This window comes from Passer montanus, unplaced genomic scaffold (genome assembly GCF_014805655.1).
Source record: "Passer montanus isolate IOZ18808 unplaced genomic scaffold, ASM1480565v1 scaffold115, whole genome shotgun sequence".
Taxonomy (NCBI): domain Eukaryota; kingdom Metazoa; phylum Chordata; class Aves; order Passeriformes; family Passeridae; genus Passer; species Passer montanus.
Window position 1 is genome coordinate 1,465,882 of NW_024358167.1, and position 15,540 is coordinate 1,481,421.

Here is a 15,540-nt window from a genome sequence, read left to right on the forward strand (position 1 = left end):
CCCAGTATCCCATCTAATCCTGCCCTCTGACAGTTTGAAGCCATTCCCCTCTCTCAGGGCCCTTGGGAATATTCTCGCTCCATCTTTGTTGGCTCTTTCAGGCACTGGAAGGCCATAGTGAGGTTACCTGGTGGCCCCGTCCTTCAGGAGTGTCACTGCACCCCCAGCTTGGTGTCACCTGCACACCTGCTGAGGGGGCCCCCAACCCTCTGGGCAGTGATGCAGATCTTAAATATCACTGGTCCCAGTGCAGACCCTGGCACACCACTGGTCACTGACGGCCACTCTGAGCCACTGACCCTCGGGATGGGACCATCCAGCCAATCCCTTCTCCATCTCACAGTCCATCCGTGGAATCCAGCTCTCTCCAATGCAGAGAGAAGGATGTTGGGTGGGATTGTGTCCAGGCTGTATAGAAATCAGGACAAATGTCATCCATGACCTTTCCCTTGCCCACTGAGGGAGTCACCCCACCAGAGAAGGCCACTGGGTTGGTCTGGCAGGCCTTGCCCTTGGTGCTGTCCTGGGTCACCTCCTGTCCTGTCCCTGCCTCAGCAGAGCTTCCAGGTCTACCCCAGGATCTTCCCCAGCACAGAGGGGAGGCTGACAGGCTGACAGGTCCGGCCCCAGGCTCCTCCTTTCCACCCTTTTTGGAGATGGCAACAACGACTCCTTTTTTTTCCATCACCTGGGATATGACCGGACATCCAGGACCTTCCAAACATCCTGGAGAGTGGCTGGGCAGCTCCCTCCAGGACTCGGGGACGGACCTCCGACACCATGGCGCGGTCCGGGCCGGCGGGGCACGTCCCCACTGTCCGGCACCATGTCGCGACACAGGGCGACGTGTCCCGCCGTCTGTCGCTCCGTGGCGGCGGCGGGCTGGGCGTGTCCCCTGGGCCGGGGCGTGTCCCGGGGCGTGTCCCCGGTCCCTGCGTGTCCCGGGGCGTGTCCCGGGGCGTGTCCCCGGTCCCTGCGTGTCCCGGGGCGTGTCCTCGGCGGCGGCGCCGGTGCCGGGAGCGCAGCGATGGCGGCGGCGGAGCTGGAGCGGCTGCGGATGGCGGGGGCCGGCATGGCCATCGCCGTCCTCACCAGCGGCGGCGACGCGCAAGGTGCGCCCGGCGGGGCGGGGGGCTCGGGCCGGTCGGGCCGGGCCCGCCGCGTCCCCGCGTGTCCGTGCCCGCGACCGCGACCGCCCGGGGCCGGGGTCCGCGGCCCGCGCTCCTCCCGGGAGGGCGGATGGGGAATGGGGACCCCTCTGCCCTGTGCCCCCGCCCGCGCCGCTTCCCCGTCCCCGTCACCCTCGGGCCGTGGGAGGGCAGGGGCCCCGCGGGGGGAGCCCCACGGAGGGGGTGTGCCCGTCGCTGTCCCCATGCCCGTGCCCCCCCGGGATGAGCAGCTCGCTCCCGGCAGTGTCTCGTCCACGGGCCCAGCTGTGCGCTGAGTTTGCCCGGTCTCAGCGCACGTGGCTCCCCGCCCACTCAAGGGACACCTCAGGGTCACCCATCGCATCCCATTCCATGGGTGCAGGCTCCCATGGGGTTCCCCCCACTCGAAGGGACACCTCAGGGTCACCTGTAGGATCCTGTTCCCTGTGGGGCACAGGATCCCGTCCCCTGTGGGGCGCAGGATCCCGTGGGAATGCTCCAGCTCCTATATCACTTTTCCAGGCATGAACGCCGCTGTCCGCGCTGTCACCCGCATGGGGATATACGTGGGAGCCAAGGTCTTCCTCATCTATGAGGTTGGGGTTCCCCCCCTGCTCCCCATCATGGCTGGGGGGATCCACCCCCCCTGTGCTGGGGTGCCTTTCACCTCCACCCTCTGCTTCTCCACAGGGCTACGAGGGGCTGGTGGAGGGGGGTGACAACATCAAACAAGCCAACTGGCTCAGCGTCTCCAACATCATCCAGCTGGTGAGGGTCACCACGGGGCCGAGGGGCTCCAGATCCCAGCCCCCCAAGCGTGTGTGACGCGCCGCGTGTCCCGTTGTGTCCCCAGGGCGGGACGGTGATCGGCAGCGCCCGCTGCAAGGCCTTCACCACGCGGGCGGGCCGGCTCCGCGCCGCCCGCAACCTGGTGGAGCACGGCATCACCAACCTGTGCGTGATCGGCGGCGACGGCAGCCTCACCGGCGCCAACATCTTCCGCTCCGAGTGGGCCGGGCTGCTGGAGGAGCTGGTCCGAGACGGTGGGTGAGCCCCTCGCAGCCTCTTTGGGGTGGTGAGACCCCGGTGCTGTGGCCCCAAGGAGGCCTGGGCTCCAGCCCACGATGAAATAACCGCTGTGGTGGCCGTGACCCCCGCAGGGCAGATCAGCGAGGAGGTGGCGAAGAAGAACTGCCACCTGAACATCGTGGGGCTGGTGGGCTCCATCGACAACGACTTCTGCGGCACCGACATGACCATCGGCACCGACTCGGCGCTGCACCGCATCATGGAGGTCGTGGACGCCATCACCACCACGGCACAGAGGTGAGGGGACGGCGGGCTGGGGGCTGCAGCGCCCCGGCCATTGCACCCACCCACCTCCTTCTCTTCCCACCCGTGTCCCTGCAGCCACCAGCGGACGTTCGTGCTGGAGGTGATGGGTCGCCACTGCGGGTAAGCCCCCGTGGGTGGGGAAGCCATTGGTGGGACGGGATGCCACATTTCAGGGCCAGTGCTGCCACTGCTGTGTCCCCCCAGGTACCTGGCACTGGTGTCCGGCCTGGCCTCGGGCGCTGACTGGCTCTTCATCCCTGAATCCCCTCCGGAGGACGGCTGGGAGGACCTCATGTGCGAGAGGCTCGGGGAGGTGAGGGGGGTTCCTGCCATCCCATGCCATGCCCTGTTCCCCCACAGGGGCCTGGGCTGAGCCCTGCAGCCGTGCCCAGCCCCTGGGAAGCTTCGGGAGCTGCCGCCATTGTCCCTGTGAGCCGGGGCACTCAGCCGAGCGCAAATCCAGCCCTCGCATGCCAGGGGCAGCGCTGGCTTGGGGGCTCAGCTGCCCGTGACCTGAGCCACCCCCGGGGCAGCACAGAGGGTGGGAAGGGGAGGGCGCTCACACACGGCCCACGGTGAGTTTTGGTGTCCGTTTGTCCTCCCCTCGTGGCAGACACGCAGCCGGGGCTCGCGGCTCAACATCATCATCATCGCCGAGGGCGCTATTGACCGCAGCGGCAAACCCATCACCTCCAACTACGTGAAGGACGTAAGGGACTGCCCCAGCACCACCCTGGCACCCACGGGCACCGGCGGGTCCCCTACATGATGTCCCCTCTTCCCCACAGCTGGTGGTGCAACGCCTGGGCTTCGACACGCGGGTCACCGTCCTTGGCCACGTGCAGCGTGGAGGGACCCCGTCCGCCTTTGACCGCGTGCTGGTAGGTCCAGGGGAGGACACAGAGAGGGGGAACCCACTCCTGCCATCCCTGTGCCAGTGGGAAGGGGTGAGGCTCAGATGGGCTCAGCCCTGCTGTGCTATTTCTCCACATTTATTCCAAATTTCATGGTTTTTTAAATAAAACCATCAGCTTTCCAGCAGTGAATCAGCAGCCACATGGTTTGCAAGCCTGTGGGAGCATCTCTGAGCATCCCACCCAGCTGGCACTGGTGGCCCCAGTGTCACAGGTGTCCCTGTCCCTTTGCAGAGCAGCAAGATGGGGATGGAGGCGGTGATGGCGCTGCTGGAGGCCACGCCAGACACCCCGGCCTGCGTGGTCAGCCACTCCGGGAACCAGTCGGTGCGGCTGCCGCTCATGGAGTGTGTGCAGGTGGTGAGTACCGGGGAAGTTGGGTGGGGGTCTCACCTCCCTCCCTGTGAACGTGGGAGTCATGGTGCTGCATCTTTCTCCCTGCTCAAGACAAAGGATGTGCAGAAGGCCATGGATGAGAAGAGGTTTGATGAGGCTATCCAGCTCCGTGGAAGGTGAGGAGCAGGGACCAGGACCAGGGGAGACATCCCTCTTGGATAGGGCCTTCTCCCTGTGGGGAAGCTGTTGGCTCCTGCAGCAGAAGGGTGTCCCCAGTCACACCCCAGGGGCACTGGGAAACTGTCCCTTCTCCCAGACATGCCTTGGGGACACATCACCGTGTCATTGCAGGAGCTTTGAGAACAACTGGAACATCTACAAGCTGCTGGCGCACCAGAAGCCAGCTCAGGAGAAGGTGAGGGGTGATGGGGAGCAGCAGGGTACACCGTCCCTGCTCTGGGGGCACGTGGGGATGTGTTGTTCCCATCCCTGTCCCCACAGAGCCCCTTTAGCATGGCCATTCTGAACGTGGGAGCACCAGCTGCTGGCATGAACGCTGCCGTGCGCTCGGCCGTGCGCATCGGCATCTGCCAGGGACACACCATCTACGTGGTGAACGATGGCTTTGAGGGCCTGGCCAAGGGGCAGGTAAGGGGGACCCTGAGCCTGGCATGTCCTGGAGGGTGGGGCTGGGCTTGGGGGGCTCTTCCCACCTCCAACCTGTCGCTGGTGCCCGCAGGTCCGCGAGGTGGGCTGGCATGACGTGGCAGGATGGCTGGGCCGTGGCGGCTCCATGCTGGGCACCAAGCGGTGAGTGCAGCCCTGGGGACAGGGACATAGGGAAAGGGTGTCCCCACCATCTTCACCCCACTGTCTGCCCCCCTTCCCCACCACAGGACGCTGCCCAAGACCTGCATGGAGAAGATCGTGGAGAACGTGCGCAAATTCAACATCCAGGGGCTGCTGGTCATTGGGGGCTTTGAGGTGCGGCGGAATCCTCGGTTCAGAGGGGGCTGGGGTGGCTCTGGGCATCCCAGAGGAGTCTTTCTGGGGTGTGGATCTGGCTGCAGGGCCAGCATTTCCCAGCCCCTCGGCTGCTTGCAGGCGTACGAGGGGGTGCTGCAGCTGGTGGAGGCCCGCGGGCAGTACGAGGAGCTGTGCATCGTCATGTGCGTCATCCCTGCCACCATCAGCAACAACGTGCCCGGCACCGACTTCAGCCTGGGCTCCGACACGGCCGTCAACGCCGCCATGGAGGTGAGGGACATGGGCAGGGACAGCTCACGGGGCTGCCGTGCTCCGCCACCTTCAATCACGGCATGGCGTGGTCAATGTCCCACCCTGGGGAAGCTTTTCCTGGTGTGACCTCACCTTCTTTGGGCACAGAGCTGCGACCGCATCAAGCAGTCGGCCTCAGGCACCAAGCGCCGCGTGTTCATCGTGGAGACCATGGGGGGCTACTGTGGGTACCTGTCCACGGTCACCGGCATCGCCGTGGGCGCCGACGCTGCCTACGTCTACGAAGATCCCTTCACCATCCACGACTTAAAGGTGAGCAGCAGGAGCGGTTCTCTGGCTCAAATGAGAAGGAAAATTGGGGAAGGGAAGGCTCCACAGCAGGGCAGGAGCTGGAGGACATGGCCCTGCTGGATTGATGTCAGGACAGGACGGCTGTGGGATGGCTGCCGGCATCTTGGTGTTCATCTTGCAGGCCAACGTGGAGCACTTGACGGACAAAATGAAGACAGATATCCAGAGAGGGCTGGTGCTGCGGTGAGTTGGGGGTCCCTGGGGGCAATCACTGAAACCCCAGCTCTGTGGCAGGGAGCAAGGCTGGAGCTGAGCCCTTCCCATGGCCAGAGAGGGGTCCTGGGCATGGTGAGGTTTGGCACTTGGCACTTGGCCCTGGGGACAGTGGGTGCCTCTGCTGCCATCCCCATCCCAGCCCCAGGGTCCTCCTGGGGACACAGACTGGGGCTCTGGGCCTCAGAACAAAAAAGGTGTTATGGGGAACAAAGAGGGACCCCCTGGGCATGCCAGGGGAAGGAGCAGCCCCCCAAGCCCTTCCCTCTGCTCCCCAGCAATGAGAAGTGCCACGAGCACTACACCACCGAGTTCCTCTACAACCTTTACTCCTCTGAGGGCAAAGGCATCTTCGACTGCAGGATCAATGTCCTGGGCCACCTCCAGCAGGTACAGAGGTACAAGGGACAGGGTCACATGGGCCCTGCTGGCCCTGAGAGCGGGGCAAGGCCTGACATCCCCATTTCTTTGTCCCCAGGGGGGAGCCCCAACCCCCTTTGACCGGAACTATGGGACCAAGCTAGGAGTGAAGGCGGTGCTGTGGATGTCAGAGAAGCTGCAGCAAGTCTACAGCAAGGGTGAGCCGAGGGCTGGGGATCCCACGGGGGGTGGGGAAGGCTGCTGGCTGCTGCTCCAGGCTTCCAGGCTTGGCCTGCAGTGAGCTGGCCAAGGTCAGCAGTGTCCCCCTCCCAGGACGTGTGTTTGCCAACTCTGGAGACACTGCCTGTGTGATCGGGCTGCGGAAGAAGGTGGTGGCCTTCAGCCCCGTGACGGAGCTCAAGAAAGTCACAGATTTTGAGTAAGTCCCCATGCCCCAGCATTTCACCAGCTCCCGGGGGAACCTTCCCGGGCTGTCTGCTCTAGAGCTGTGTCCCCTGCACAGGCACAGGCTGCCCCAGGAGCAGTGGTGGCTGAACCTACGGCTGATGCTGAAGATGCTCGCCAACTACCAGATCAGCCTCACCGAGTACATCTCGGGGCAGATGGAGCACGTCACCCGTCGCACCCTCAGCATCGAGAAGGGCTTCTAGTGCCACCAGCCCGGCCCGTAGCCCCCGCCGTGTCCTCTCTGTGCCCACATGCTGCTGGGGGAGCACTGTGTCCCCTCTGTTCTCAGTAGCCCTGTAGCTTTGCCATCGACCCCTTACAGCAGGCAGAGCCTGGTGCTGTGTCCCAGAACGGCACAATCCTGCCCCGAATCACTGCTGCGGGTCTGGTCCCTGTGCGGATGCCGAAGAGTTGCTTGAGCCCAGCCGCGCAGCCCAGACTCTTAATCTTCCCTTAATAGGTTATTATTATTTAATGATGGGGTATTTTGAGTCCTTATTTAGCGGCTTGACCGCCTGAGCCAGCTGCTGCTGCTTGTAGTCGCCTGCCCCACGTGCGGGAGGGGAGCAAGGAGGATGCGGAGCCATCCCGCAATGGGTCGGAGCAGTTCCCAAAGGCTTCTGGGTGCCCCTGTGGAGCTCCATCCCCCGTGCGGGTCTCGAGGGCTGAGCACGGGGGTCCTGGCGAGCCCCTGTCCCCTTGCATGACGCTTGGCTGCGACCGTCACCGCGTGGCTGTGGGCGCCGTGTCTGTCACCTCACTGCTGCTCTGTGACCCCGGATCCTGCACCGCCCGCGGCGCTGCTCCTTTCCTCTAGAGATAAAACCTGCTGGAGCCAAACCTGCCTCCTGGAGTGGTCATTGAGGGGGGATGGATGGCAGGACAGGGGCGGGGTGGGGGAAATAGCAAAGCCTGATGGTTTTCCCAAGCTGGGTTAATGCTGGGCCAAGACGTTCCCTTGGTTTTGTGCATCCTCAGAGCCTGGGAGAGTGGGACCATAGGCAGCTTCTCCCCCCGTCCAAGTCATGGTAGGTACAAGGTCAGCATCCTTTTGCAATCGCTTCATGATTCCAGAGAAAAATCACTATGTTCCCACCTCCAGAGGAACCACACAAGTGCTTTAGGGTGGTGCTGTGCGTGTTTGTGAGGCAGTTTCTCAGAGCACTGGCCAAGCGTGCCGGCCTGGCCGAGCTCCGCGCACTCGGGCTGCGCCAGACGGTCACAGGGAGCCCCTTTCCCAGGCCACTTCCCTCCTGGGGCTGCTGGCTGACGGCTCCAGCCTGCAGCACAGCATCAGCATGCATCACAGTCTTTGGGGTCAAGCATGCTGTTATTTTGTCCTCCCCATGGACTTGTCCCCAAGTGAAAGTTCCCCCTGCTTTTCTTTGGTGGAGTGACTCCCTCAGTGGGCAAGGGAAAGGTCATGGATGACATTTATCCTGATTTCCTGTTAGTACCTGAAGGAGCCAACAAGGAAGCTGGAGATGGACTTTGGACAAGGTCCTGGAGTGACACACCAAGGGGAAATGGCTTCCCACTGCCGCAGGGTTAGATGGGATATTGGGAAGAAATTCTTCCCTGTGAGGGAGACGAGGCCCTGGCACAGGGTGCCCAGAGAAGCTGTGGCTGCCCCTGGATCCCTGGAAGTGTCCAAGGCCAGGTTGGACAGGGCTTGGAGCCACCTGGGCTTGTGAAAGGTGTCCGTACCCATGGCAGGGAGTTGAATGAGATGGACTTCCAGGTCCCTTCCCACCCAAAACCATTCCATGATTTCAGTGCTTTTCCCCTAACTGAACACATTTTAGCCTCTGGAGGAAGATGGTAACTTTTGTCTCCTCCCTGGACCAGTAAGTAGCAGACCTTGCTGATGGAGGCAACATTGCCTGACTGCTTTGGAATTACTATCTGCTTTGGAGACCCCAGGCAGACCTGGCTTCTCCTGGATCTCCTTTTCCTGGGTGGGAAATGGGCTCTTCCACTCTCCCATGTGCCACTTTGGGGGAGCCCCAGCCCACTCCTTCCCTCCTCAGCCATGGACCTCACAGCTGCCTCACCACCAGCCTCCCAGAGCCTCTGAGGGTGGTTTGAAGGGAAGTGGTTCAGTACAGCTGCTGGCATTTTCCAGAGCTGGAATCATCTGCATTCATGGCTCGATATTCCCGGCTGAGGCAGGGCAGGGTGACAGCAGGTCATGTGGAAAATCTGTCGGCAGCACTGCCCTGCAGCAAACAGGTTTAGGGTGTGAATGGGGACAGGGGTGCCCCCAGGCTCAGACCAGCTGCATGTTGAGGGACAAGAGTCACTGCAGCCCCCACACTTCATTTCCATCTAAAAAAATACCTGGAGGGCCAAATTCCTGGGAGAAAACTGAGAGGCACAGCCACTGAATTCCGAGGATGAGCAGCAGGGGCGTGACTGTGCTCCCAGACTTCCCAGCACATCCAGCCCACCCTGAAAAGAGGGCAGAGCAAGCCTCCGGAATCATCCTGCAGGGGAAGGCAGGCTGCCAGGGCCCTGGAGGGGCTGAGCTCCCGCTGGGGTTTGCTGGGATGCTGCAAGGAGCAGTTGGGAGCCCCGAGGGCAGCACCAGCACCAGCCAAGGATGACAAGCACAGCACGTAGGCAGCAAACAGCCCAACTTCTCCAGGAATTGTGTCAATGTGGCCTCAAGGGCACAGTGATTGTTCCATCAACCCTGTGACCGAGTCCTGATGGACACTTCCTTTGATCGCTCACATCCCAGAGAAGCTGGGGGTCCAGCTCACCCCAACAACAACTCCCTTGTTCCTTGACATGGACAGGCCAGGGCCTGGGAGAAGACTTGCACTCAGCAGGGTGAGTCTCCCAGGCCCTGGATGTCAAAGAAAGTCTGGGACATCATAAATCACACAACTGCAGCTGGGTTTAACGCAAAAGGCAAGAACAAAGGTCTTTCGAGGAGTTAAAGGCATCAGCAAATCTCCCCCTGAGTGACGAGGGTCAAACTGTGTCTGTTCCCACCAAGGTCAGGCAAACAAGCTTGTGGACACAGGGCTGTCACCATCCCTGAGGAGCATTCCTTCCTGGACACTGCACAAACAGGGACAGGGGGCCATGGAAAGGCCACGTCACCAGCGCAGCACTGGGAGACATGGAGAGCTCATGTCCTGTATCTCAGGGCCATCATCCTGCCCAGGTGGCTCTGCACTGAGCTCTCCTCAGCACCTCCTTTGCTCCCTGCCTTTGCTGTGGTTGCAAGAAGGTTGCAGGACAGCCCAGAGGCCCTGCAGAGCAGTGCTGGGAGCAGGCTCACCGTTCCAGAGGCGCAGTGAAGCGGGAAGGCGCGGGGCTCCCAGCCTTCCTCCTGCTCACAATGCACTCCCTGAACCAGAGGTAATGGAGCAGTGCCCCCAGCCAGGCCTTTGCTGAACTCCAGCCACCACTTACACGGCCTTGAGGGATAATTGGGTTTATTTGGTATGTCACAACAGTTTAGTTTGTACTTGACAGCTCTATAAAACTTGGTAAATGCAGTTTTATCAGTTAAAGAGCAACACCCACCCTTGATGCCTGTGCAAAGCAGGCAGAATGCTCAGGGCCTTTTAACTGGGATGGTACTTTAAGCTGCTCTAATGCCTGCAGGGAATGTTGGGGTGAGAGGACAGCTGAGCATTCAGGATGTGAGAGTCATTCCTGGCTCACCTAGGCTGCTCTGAGCTTTCCTTTGGGCTGCCTGACCAGCAGGCGCTGCGTGCGCCAGCAAGGACCTGAGGAAGTCAGCCAGGAGCTGGAAAATAAATTAACAACGGGACATTGACCTTCACCATCTGCACCAGACAGGTCCAGGTGATCATCTCAGGCAACATCTCCCTGTCAGACTGCACCAAACCAGAACTCTGTGGTACAAACTGCCCTCAGAGGTGCTGTGCACCCCCAGGCTGGCTGAGGGCCGGAGTCCCTCCCAGCCATCTGCAGGCTCTGCTCCCCCTCGGATCACACAGCACCTCTGGCTGCAGCCCTGTTCCCTCCTGCTTTGCCGATTTGCCTGCAGCTCCCATCCAAGAGCCCCAGCCACACAGGGTACAGTGTCAGAGCCTGCTGCACAAGCAGGAAATCTCCAGAGAAGCAGCATCCCATGGCATGCCCTCGCAGGGGAAGCAGAGCACCGAGGCTTTGGCTGCAACCAGGGGTGTGGGCAGGGCAGCACCGAGGGGCTGGGGCTCCAGGGAGGCTGGAAGGGGGATGGGCATTGTCACTCCTCCTGCAGCTCCTTCTTCTGGAAGGCCTGGAGCCTCCTCGCCACCGTCTGCTGGATGATCTCCAGCCCCTCTGCGTCCAGTTCCTTCATGAGAAGCAGGATGGCATTCAGGACATTGTTCTGTCGGGATAAAGCACACACTGCCTTGGACCAGCCAGCAAGGACAAGGACATTGATTTTCCCTGCTCTTTCTAGGAACTCCTCCTCCACCACCACCAGCACCGGCAGCAGTTTGGAACAGCCACCTGCAGCCACGGACCGGGACTAACAACCAAGGCCTCGGGGCAAACACAGGCGGAGGCGCATGTGGCACATGACCAGGCTGGAATGCAGGACAAACCCATCCTGCCCACAGCCTCTGGCCACGCTCCAGCCTGGCTTCTGTCAGGAAAAGCACTTTCAGGAGCAGCTGCCCTCGCTCTCCAGCATGTGTGGGATGGGAAAGGACAGGAGGCCCCTGCTCTGAGGAGTGAGGAGAGCTGGTGCTCTCTGCAAAGGAGCCTTGAAGGTCCCCAGCCCTGCCACCACCACAGGACCACTGCCAACAGCAGGCCGTGGCTCTGTCAAATCATGTCCTGAAGAACTCCAGGGAGAGATTCCACAGCACAAATAGCTGTCCTTCTAGGGAGAATCTTTTGCCCAACATCCAACCTGAACCTCTTCAGCTGCAATGGGGGACCACTTCTCCCCTCTTTAAAGGTCAGAGCTTGTGGTGGTGCTCTAGGCAGCTATGGCACTGTGGGTTACATCTTGCTCTGCTGACTGATGCAACAGCACCAAGTCCAGCACTCTGCAATTCCCAGCTGAATCACCAAAATCCAGGTTCATCCATGGCTACATGATGGAGGGGGCTGAGGAACCACTTAAACTTCTTGTTCAGCAGCCACTTCCCAAGGTTTGACCCTCCTCTTGCTAAAGAAACACATTCTAATGTCCAGTCTGAACCTCCCCTGGCACAGCTTTGAATCATCCCCATGTCTCCTACCACTGGGTCCCAGGTAGAAGAGCTCAGCACCCTCTCCCCACATCCCCACCTCAGGAAGCTGCAGAAGGGCATGAGGTCACCCCTTGGCCTCCTTCTCTCCAAACAAAACCAGAGCCCTTAGCTGCTCCTGGACATTTCTTCCAGCCCTGGCATCAGCTCTGTTCCCTCCTCAGGGGACATTCAAGGTTCTTCACATCCTTCAATGCTGGAGCTCAGCCCCACATACAAGGAAAAGCAATTTGGTGTTTAAAAGATACTCACTCTCTTCTTGCAGCTGCAATCTGTCTCTTGAAGGGAAAATGAGTATTTATCCCTGGGAACAGGCTTCATATCAAGCTCCTCCTGAGTTTTGCTAAAAAACAGGGAGGAAAAGCAAATGTTACTATGACCAGGTGGGAGAACCTTCCTCTGCCAGGCCAATCCTTCCTCATCACAGGCAACCATGCAAGGAGTATCTAGCTGGAGGACCCCAGGAAATGGACTGGAGCTCCCAGATCAGAAAGGATCCACCCCTGCTTGCACATGCAGCTGATGAGCTTGTCACCCCCCACAGCAGAGCCTGTTTGGCAGGCACACAACCAGCCCCACTGCAGCAACCAGAACAATGGGAACCTGCACCAGCCACAGCCCGGCCCCTGGAACGTCAGGCTCCTTTCCTGCTACACACAAACTCAGCCCAGAAACGCTGGCAGCTGCCCAGCCCTCACTTGGTGTCGTCCAGGCTGAGCAGGTCGCTGTCGGGCTCGGTGGTGGATCCGGCGGCGCTGGACGCGGTGCACTCGGACCAGCCGTTCTCCACGCTGCTGCGCGCCGGCGGGGCCGTGATCTCCACGCCATCCACCAGCGCCTGCGACAGCTCCTCCTCTGTCACAGCTGCAAAGGCCACAACAAACGCCTGTTGCTACGATCTGCGGCAGCCAAAGGGGATGGCATCTCTAGCGGGGCAGGTTCTGCTGCTGCAGAGCTGTTCCCAAGGGGTTTGGTCCAAAGATTGTCTAACATTTTGCTTTCACCCTTCTCCTGCAGTGAAACCTGCACAGGAGAATGCTGGAAGAAATAACCAGCTGCCCAAAGTGAGAAGAGTATCAGAGAGGGATGCAAACATGCTTTACTATTTCTTGTCTCTGGAGAAGGCTCCAAAAGCAACCAAATTTCTGCTACTGGATGTAAAAAAAAAACAAAACAAAACAAAACAGAGAAGCTTTCCTGCAGCAGCAGATCCAGTTATAGAACCTTTGTCTGGCCACAGAAAAGGGAGAGCTCTAAAAACCACTAATTAGTGGTACTGTCCAAGCTATAATGAGGCACTCGGTCCTGCTGCCGTAGGGAAGGGATAGGGAAAGGATAGGCAAGGAAAAAGGAGAGGGAAACAAGGGAGAGGGAAACGGGAGAGGGAAGGGAAAAGGGGAGAGGGAAGGGAAAACAGGAGAGGGATAGAGAAGGCAAAAGGGGATAAGGATAGGGAAGGCAAAAGGCGATAAGGGAGAGAAACGGAAAGGGAAAAGACAAAGTGAGAAAACAGCTTAGAAGCACTGGATCTAACTCAACCCCTAACACCTCCTGACTCCAGGAGAACTCAAAGGACACCCTTGAGAAGAGCCAACACATCCCCGCTTCCCAGGAGGCGCAGGCAGGGGCTGTCTGCAGGTGCCAAAGCCCACCCTGGTTGTCGAGCTTCTGCAGGCTGGGCAGGTTGCGCAGCACGGTCATGCGGTAGCGGTGCGGGTCGGGCCCGCAGCAGGGGTTCTCTGCCAGCCACAGCACCCGCAGCCGCGGCAGCGTCTTCAGGTAGAACAGCTCATCCAGGCTCCTGATGTTGTTCCTCCTCAGGTAGAGCTCGCTCAGGTTCTGGCAGCGGCGCAGCGGCTCCAGGTCCGAGATGCCGTTCACGCTGCGGGGACACGGTCAGAGCCCACCCTGCCCTCAGAGCCCACCCTGCCCTCAGAGCCCATCCTGCCCTCGCTGCCCCATCCAGGGGGGAGCACAGCACTGCCCAGCCCCTTTTCCTGCAACAGCCTCAGCATGGCACTGAAAGGGGCGTTCAGCCCGTGGCTTGTGGCATTTCATCTTTGTCAGCAGAGGGAAGAATTGAAAGAGACGTTGCTCCACCCTGCTGAGGATGACAAAGAGCATCTTCTTCCACCAAACCTGCCCCCTTTTCTGTAGCAGCTCCTCAGCCCACCCAAGGGGAAACCATGTAAGATTCCCAAGTTAAAAGGCTCAAATTCGCAGAGCATTGGCTCCATGGGGTCCCCAGGACAAGTGAAAGTTTAGCATATTACGGAAAGGGAAAGCTCTGAGAGATGATCCACAAAATATTTCAACAAGTATTTTGGAAACAGGCCATGTAGAGAGGCCAAGATCCCTGTTGAAACTACAGAATAGAATTTCAGGAACAACAATCCTAAGGGGTTTTATCACTTGTCAAGTCAGAGAATATTTTCTCAAGAGCACAGGGAGTAGTGCAGAGGAGCTGCTGAGGAATAATCATTTCTGTATCTCTGCTGCTTGAGAAATGGGGCATGAAGAGCCAGGCAGCTCACACAGCAACATGGGAAGAAACCATCCCCAGGAAAAGGTGATTTCCCTGCCCTCTCAAAAGATGGCAAACTGGCATTCACCTGAACGTGATCACCTCGATGTTGGGCAAATCCCGGCATATGGATATCTGGGCAGGAAGAGACAGAAACAACAAGTTGGCACTTGTGGGGGAAAATTTAAATAAACCCAATTGAAATCACAAAAAGCACCATCAGGAATCTGAGTTTGCTTCAGTCTAACCTGAGCTTAACAACACCAGAGGTTTTCTGACACAGCGAGTGCAGCGTCAGCAGCTCCTCCAGCCTCTGCTCAGGAGGGGAAGTGCAGATACCAGCCAGTGTCACATTGTTCTTCTGCTCCAGCAACTCTGCAGCCTCCACACGCAAGAAAGGCTCCCTCCCACTCCTGCCAGCCCTCCCCTAGCGACAGAACCTCATCCAAAATCACCACAGAGGTAGGACTCAGGGTCCTGCTCTCTGAGGCTCCATGCTGGGCCTTGGAGAGAAATTTTCCAATGTGGAAACAGCAACAATCACTTTTTTTTTTTTAATGGTGTGAGATGCTAATCAACCCTGAAAAGCCCTGCAGCTCACAGGCACCAGGCCAGCCCGAAGCCAGACCCTCCGCAGTGCCCTGCCAACCCCACAGCCTCCATGGTGTCCCCGCTCCAGCCGTGGGCCCAGGCTCCTCTGGCTCCTCCACTACTTACATCCGTCAGGTGGCTGCCCCTGCGAGAGGAGAGAGGGATCAGGGAGAGCACAGCAGGGCTCAGCCTCCCCCAGCCGTGTTCACACCCCATCCCCTAGCCTGGCCCCACCAAACTGCTCCAGCAGAGCCTGCCATGGGCCTTGCTGTGCCTCCCCTTCCCCAGCCCTGCCTGTTCTCCCTCATCCAGCCCTACCTGACCCTGCCCGCTCCCCTTCCCCAGCCCTGCCTGACCCTGCCTGACCCTGCCTGCTCCCCTTCCCCAGCCCTGCCTGTTCTCCCTCACTCAGCCCTACCCGTTCCCACTCCTGCCCTCCCATCCCTGTCTGACACCCAGCTCCCTCCCTCCATCCTTGTCCCCCCTCCCCATCTCTGCCCTTGTCCCCCTCATCCATCCCTGCCTGTCCCCTCCCCATCCTGGCCTGCCCCCCCTCATCCATCCCTGCCCGTCCCCTCTCCTGATCCCAGCCTGAGCCCGCAGCCCCAGGCCTGCCTGTCCCCCCTCCATCCTCTCAGCCCCGTCCGAGCCTGTCCTCCTCCCTCATCCCCGCCTGTCCCCCGGCCCGTCCCCGCGCCCACCAGCAGTTGAGGCGGCGGACGCCGTCGAGCGCGGCGGCCTTGGCCTGTGCCAGCACGGCCGCCCGGCTCAGCCTCATGCCGGGCCGGGCCGCGGCTGCAGGGGCGGCACCGCCGGGCTCAGGCCCCGCC

At 60.2% G+C, this 15,540-nt stretch overlaps 2 protein-coding genes across 3 annotated transcripts; one reads left to right on the forward strand and one right to left on the reverse strand.

The window, feature by feature from the left end:
- Positions 1-982: 982 nt before the first annotated feature.
- Positions 983-7,204, forward strand: PFKL (phosphofructokinase, liver type). 2 transcript variants are annotated; one of them, XM_039696942.1, is made up of 22 exons: positions 983-1,112; positions 1,671-1,744; positions 1,839-1,916; positions 2,002-2,191; positions 2,309-2,474; positions 2,559-2,603; positions 2,688-2,796; positions 3,097-3,192; positions 3,272-3,364; positions 3,632-3,757; positions 3,845-3,909; positions 4,085-4,148; positions 4,235-4,381; positions 4,473-4,543; positions 4,630-4,717; positions 4,838-4,990; positions 5,120-5,284; positions 5,445-5,506; positions 5,815-5,926; positions 6,015-6,114; positions 6,230-6,335; positions 6,420-6,567. In XM_039696942.1, exons 1-22 carry the CDS (start codon positions 1,028-1,030, stop codon positions 6,565-6,567), a joined length of 2,343 nt encoding a protein of 780 aa, XP_039552876.1. In that variant the 5' UTR covers positions 983-1,027. The 2 variants fall into 2 exon arrangements, with proteins under 2 accessions (XP_039552876.1, XP_039552875.1); XM_039696941.1 differs by having other exon boundaries at positions 4,630-4,990; positions 6,420-7,204.
- Positions 7,205-9,248: 2,044 nt separating this feature from the next.
- CFAP410 (cilia and flagella associated protein 410) lies at positions 9,249-15,533 on the reverse strand. Its single transcript, XM_039696957.1, has 7 exons — positions 15,412-15,533; positions 14,837-14,855; positions 14,208-14,254; positions 13,248-13,477; positions 12,294-12,459; positions 11,848-11,938; positions 9,249-10,721 (listed from the first exon to the last, which is right to left on the reverse strand). The coding sequence occupies exons 1-7, from the start codon at positions 15,486-15,488 to the stop codon at positions 10,596-10,598; spliced, it is 756 nt and encodes a 251-aa protein (XP_039552891.1). The 5' UTR covers positions 15,489-15,533; the 3' UTR covers positions 9,249-10,595.
- Positions 15,534-15,540: the final 7 nt, after the last annotated feature.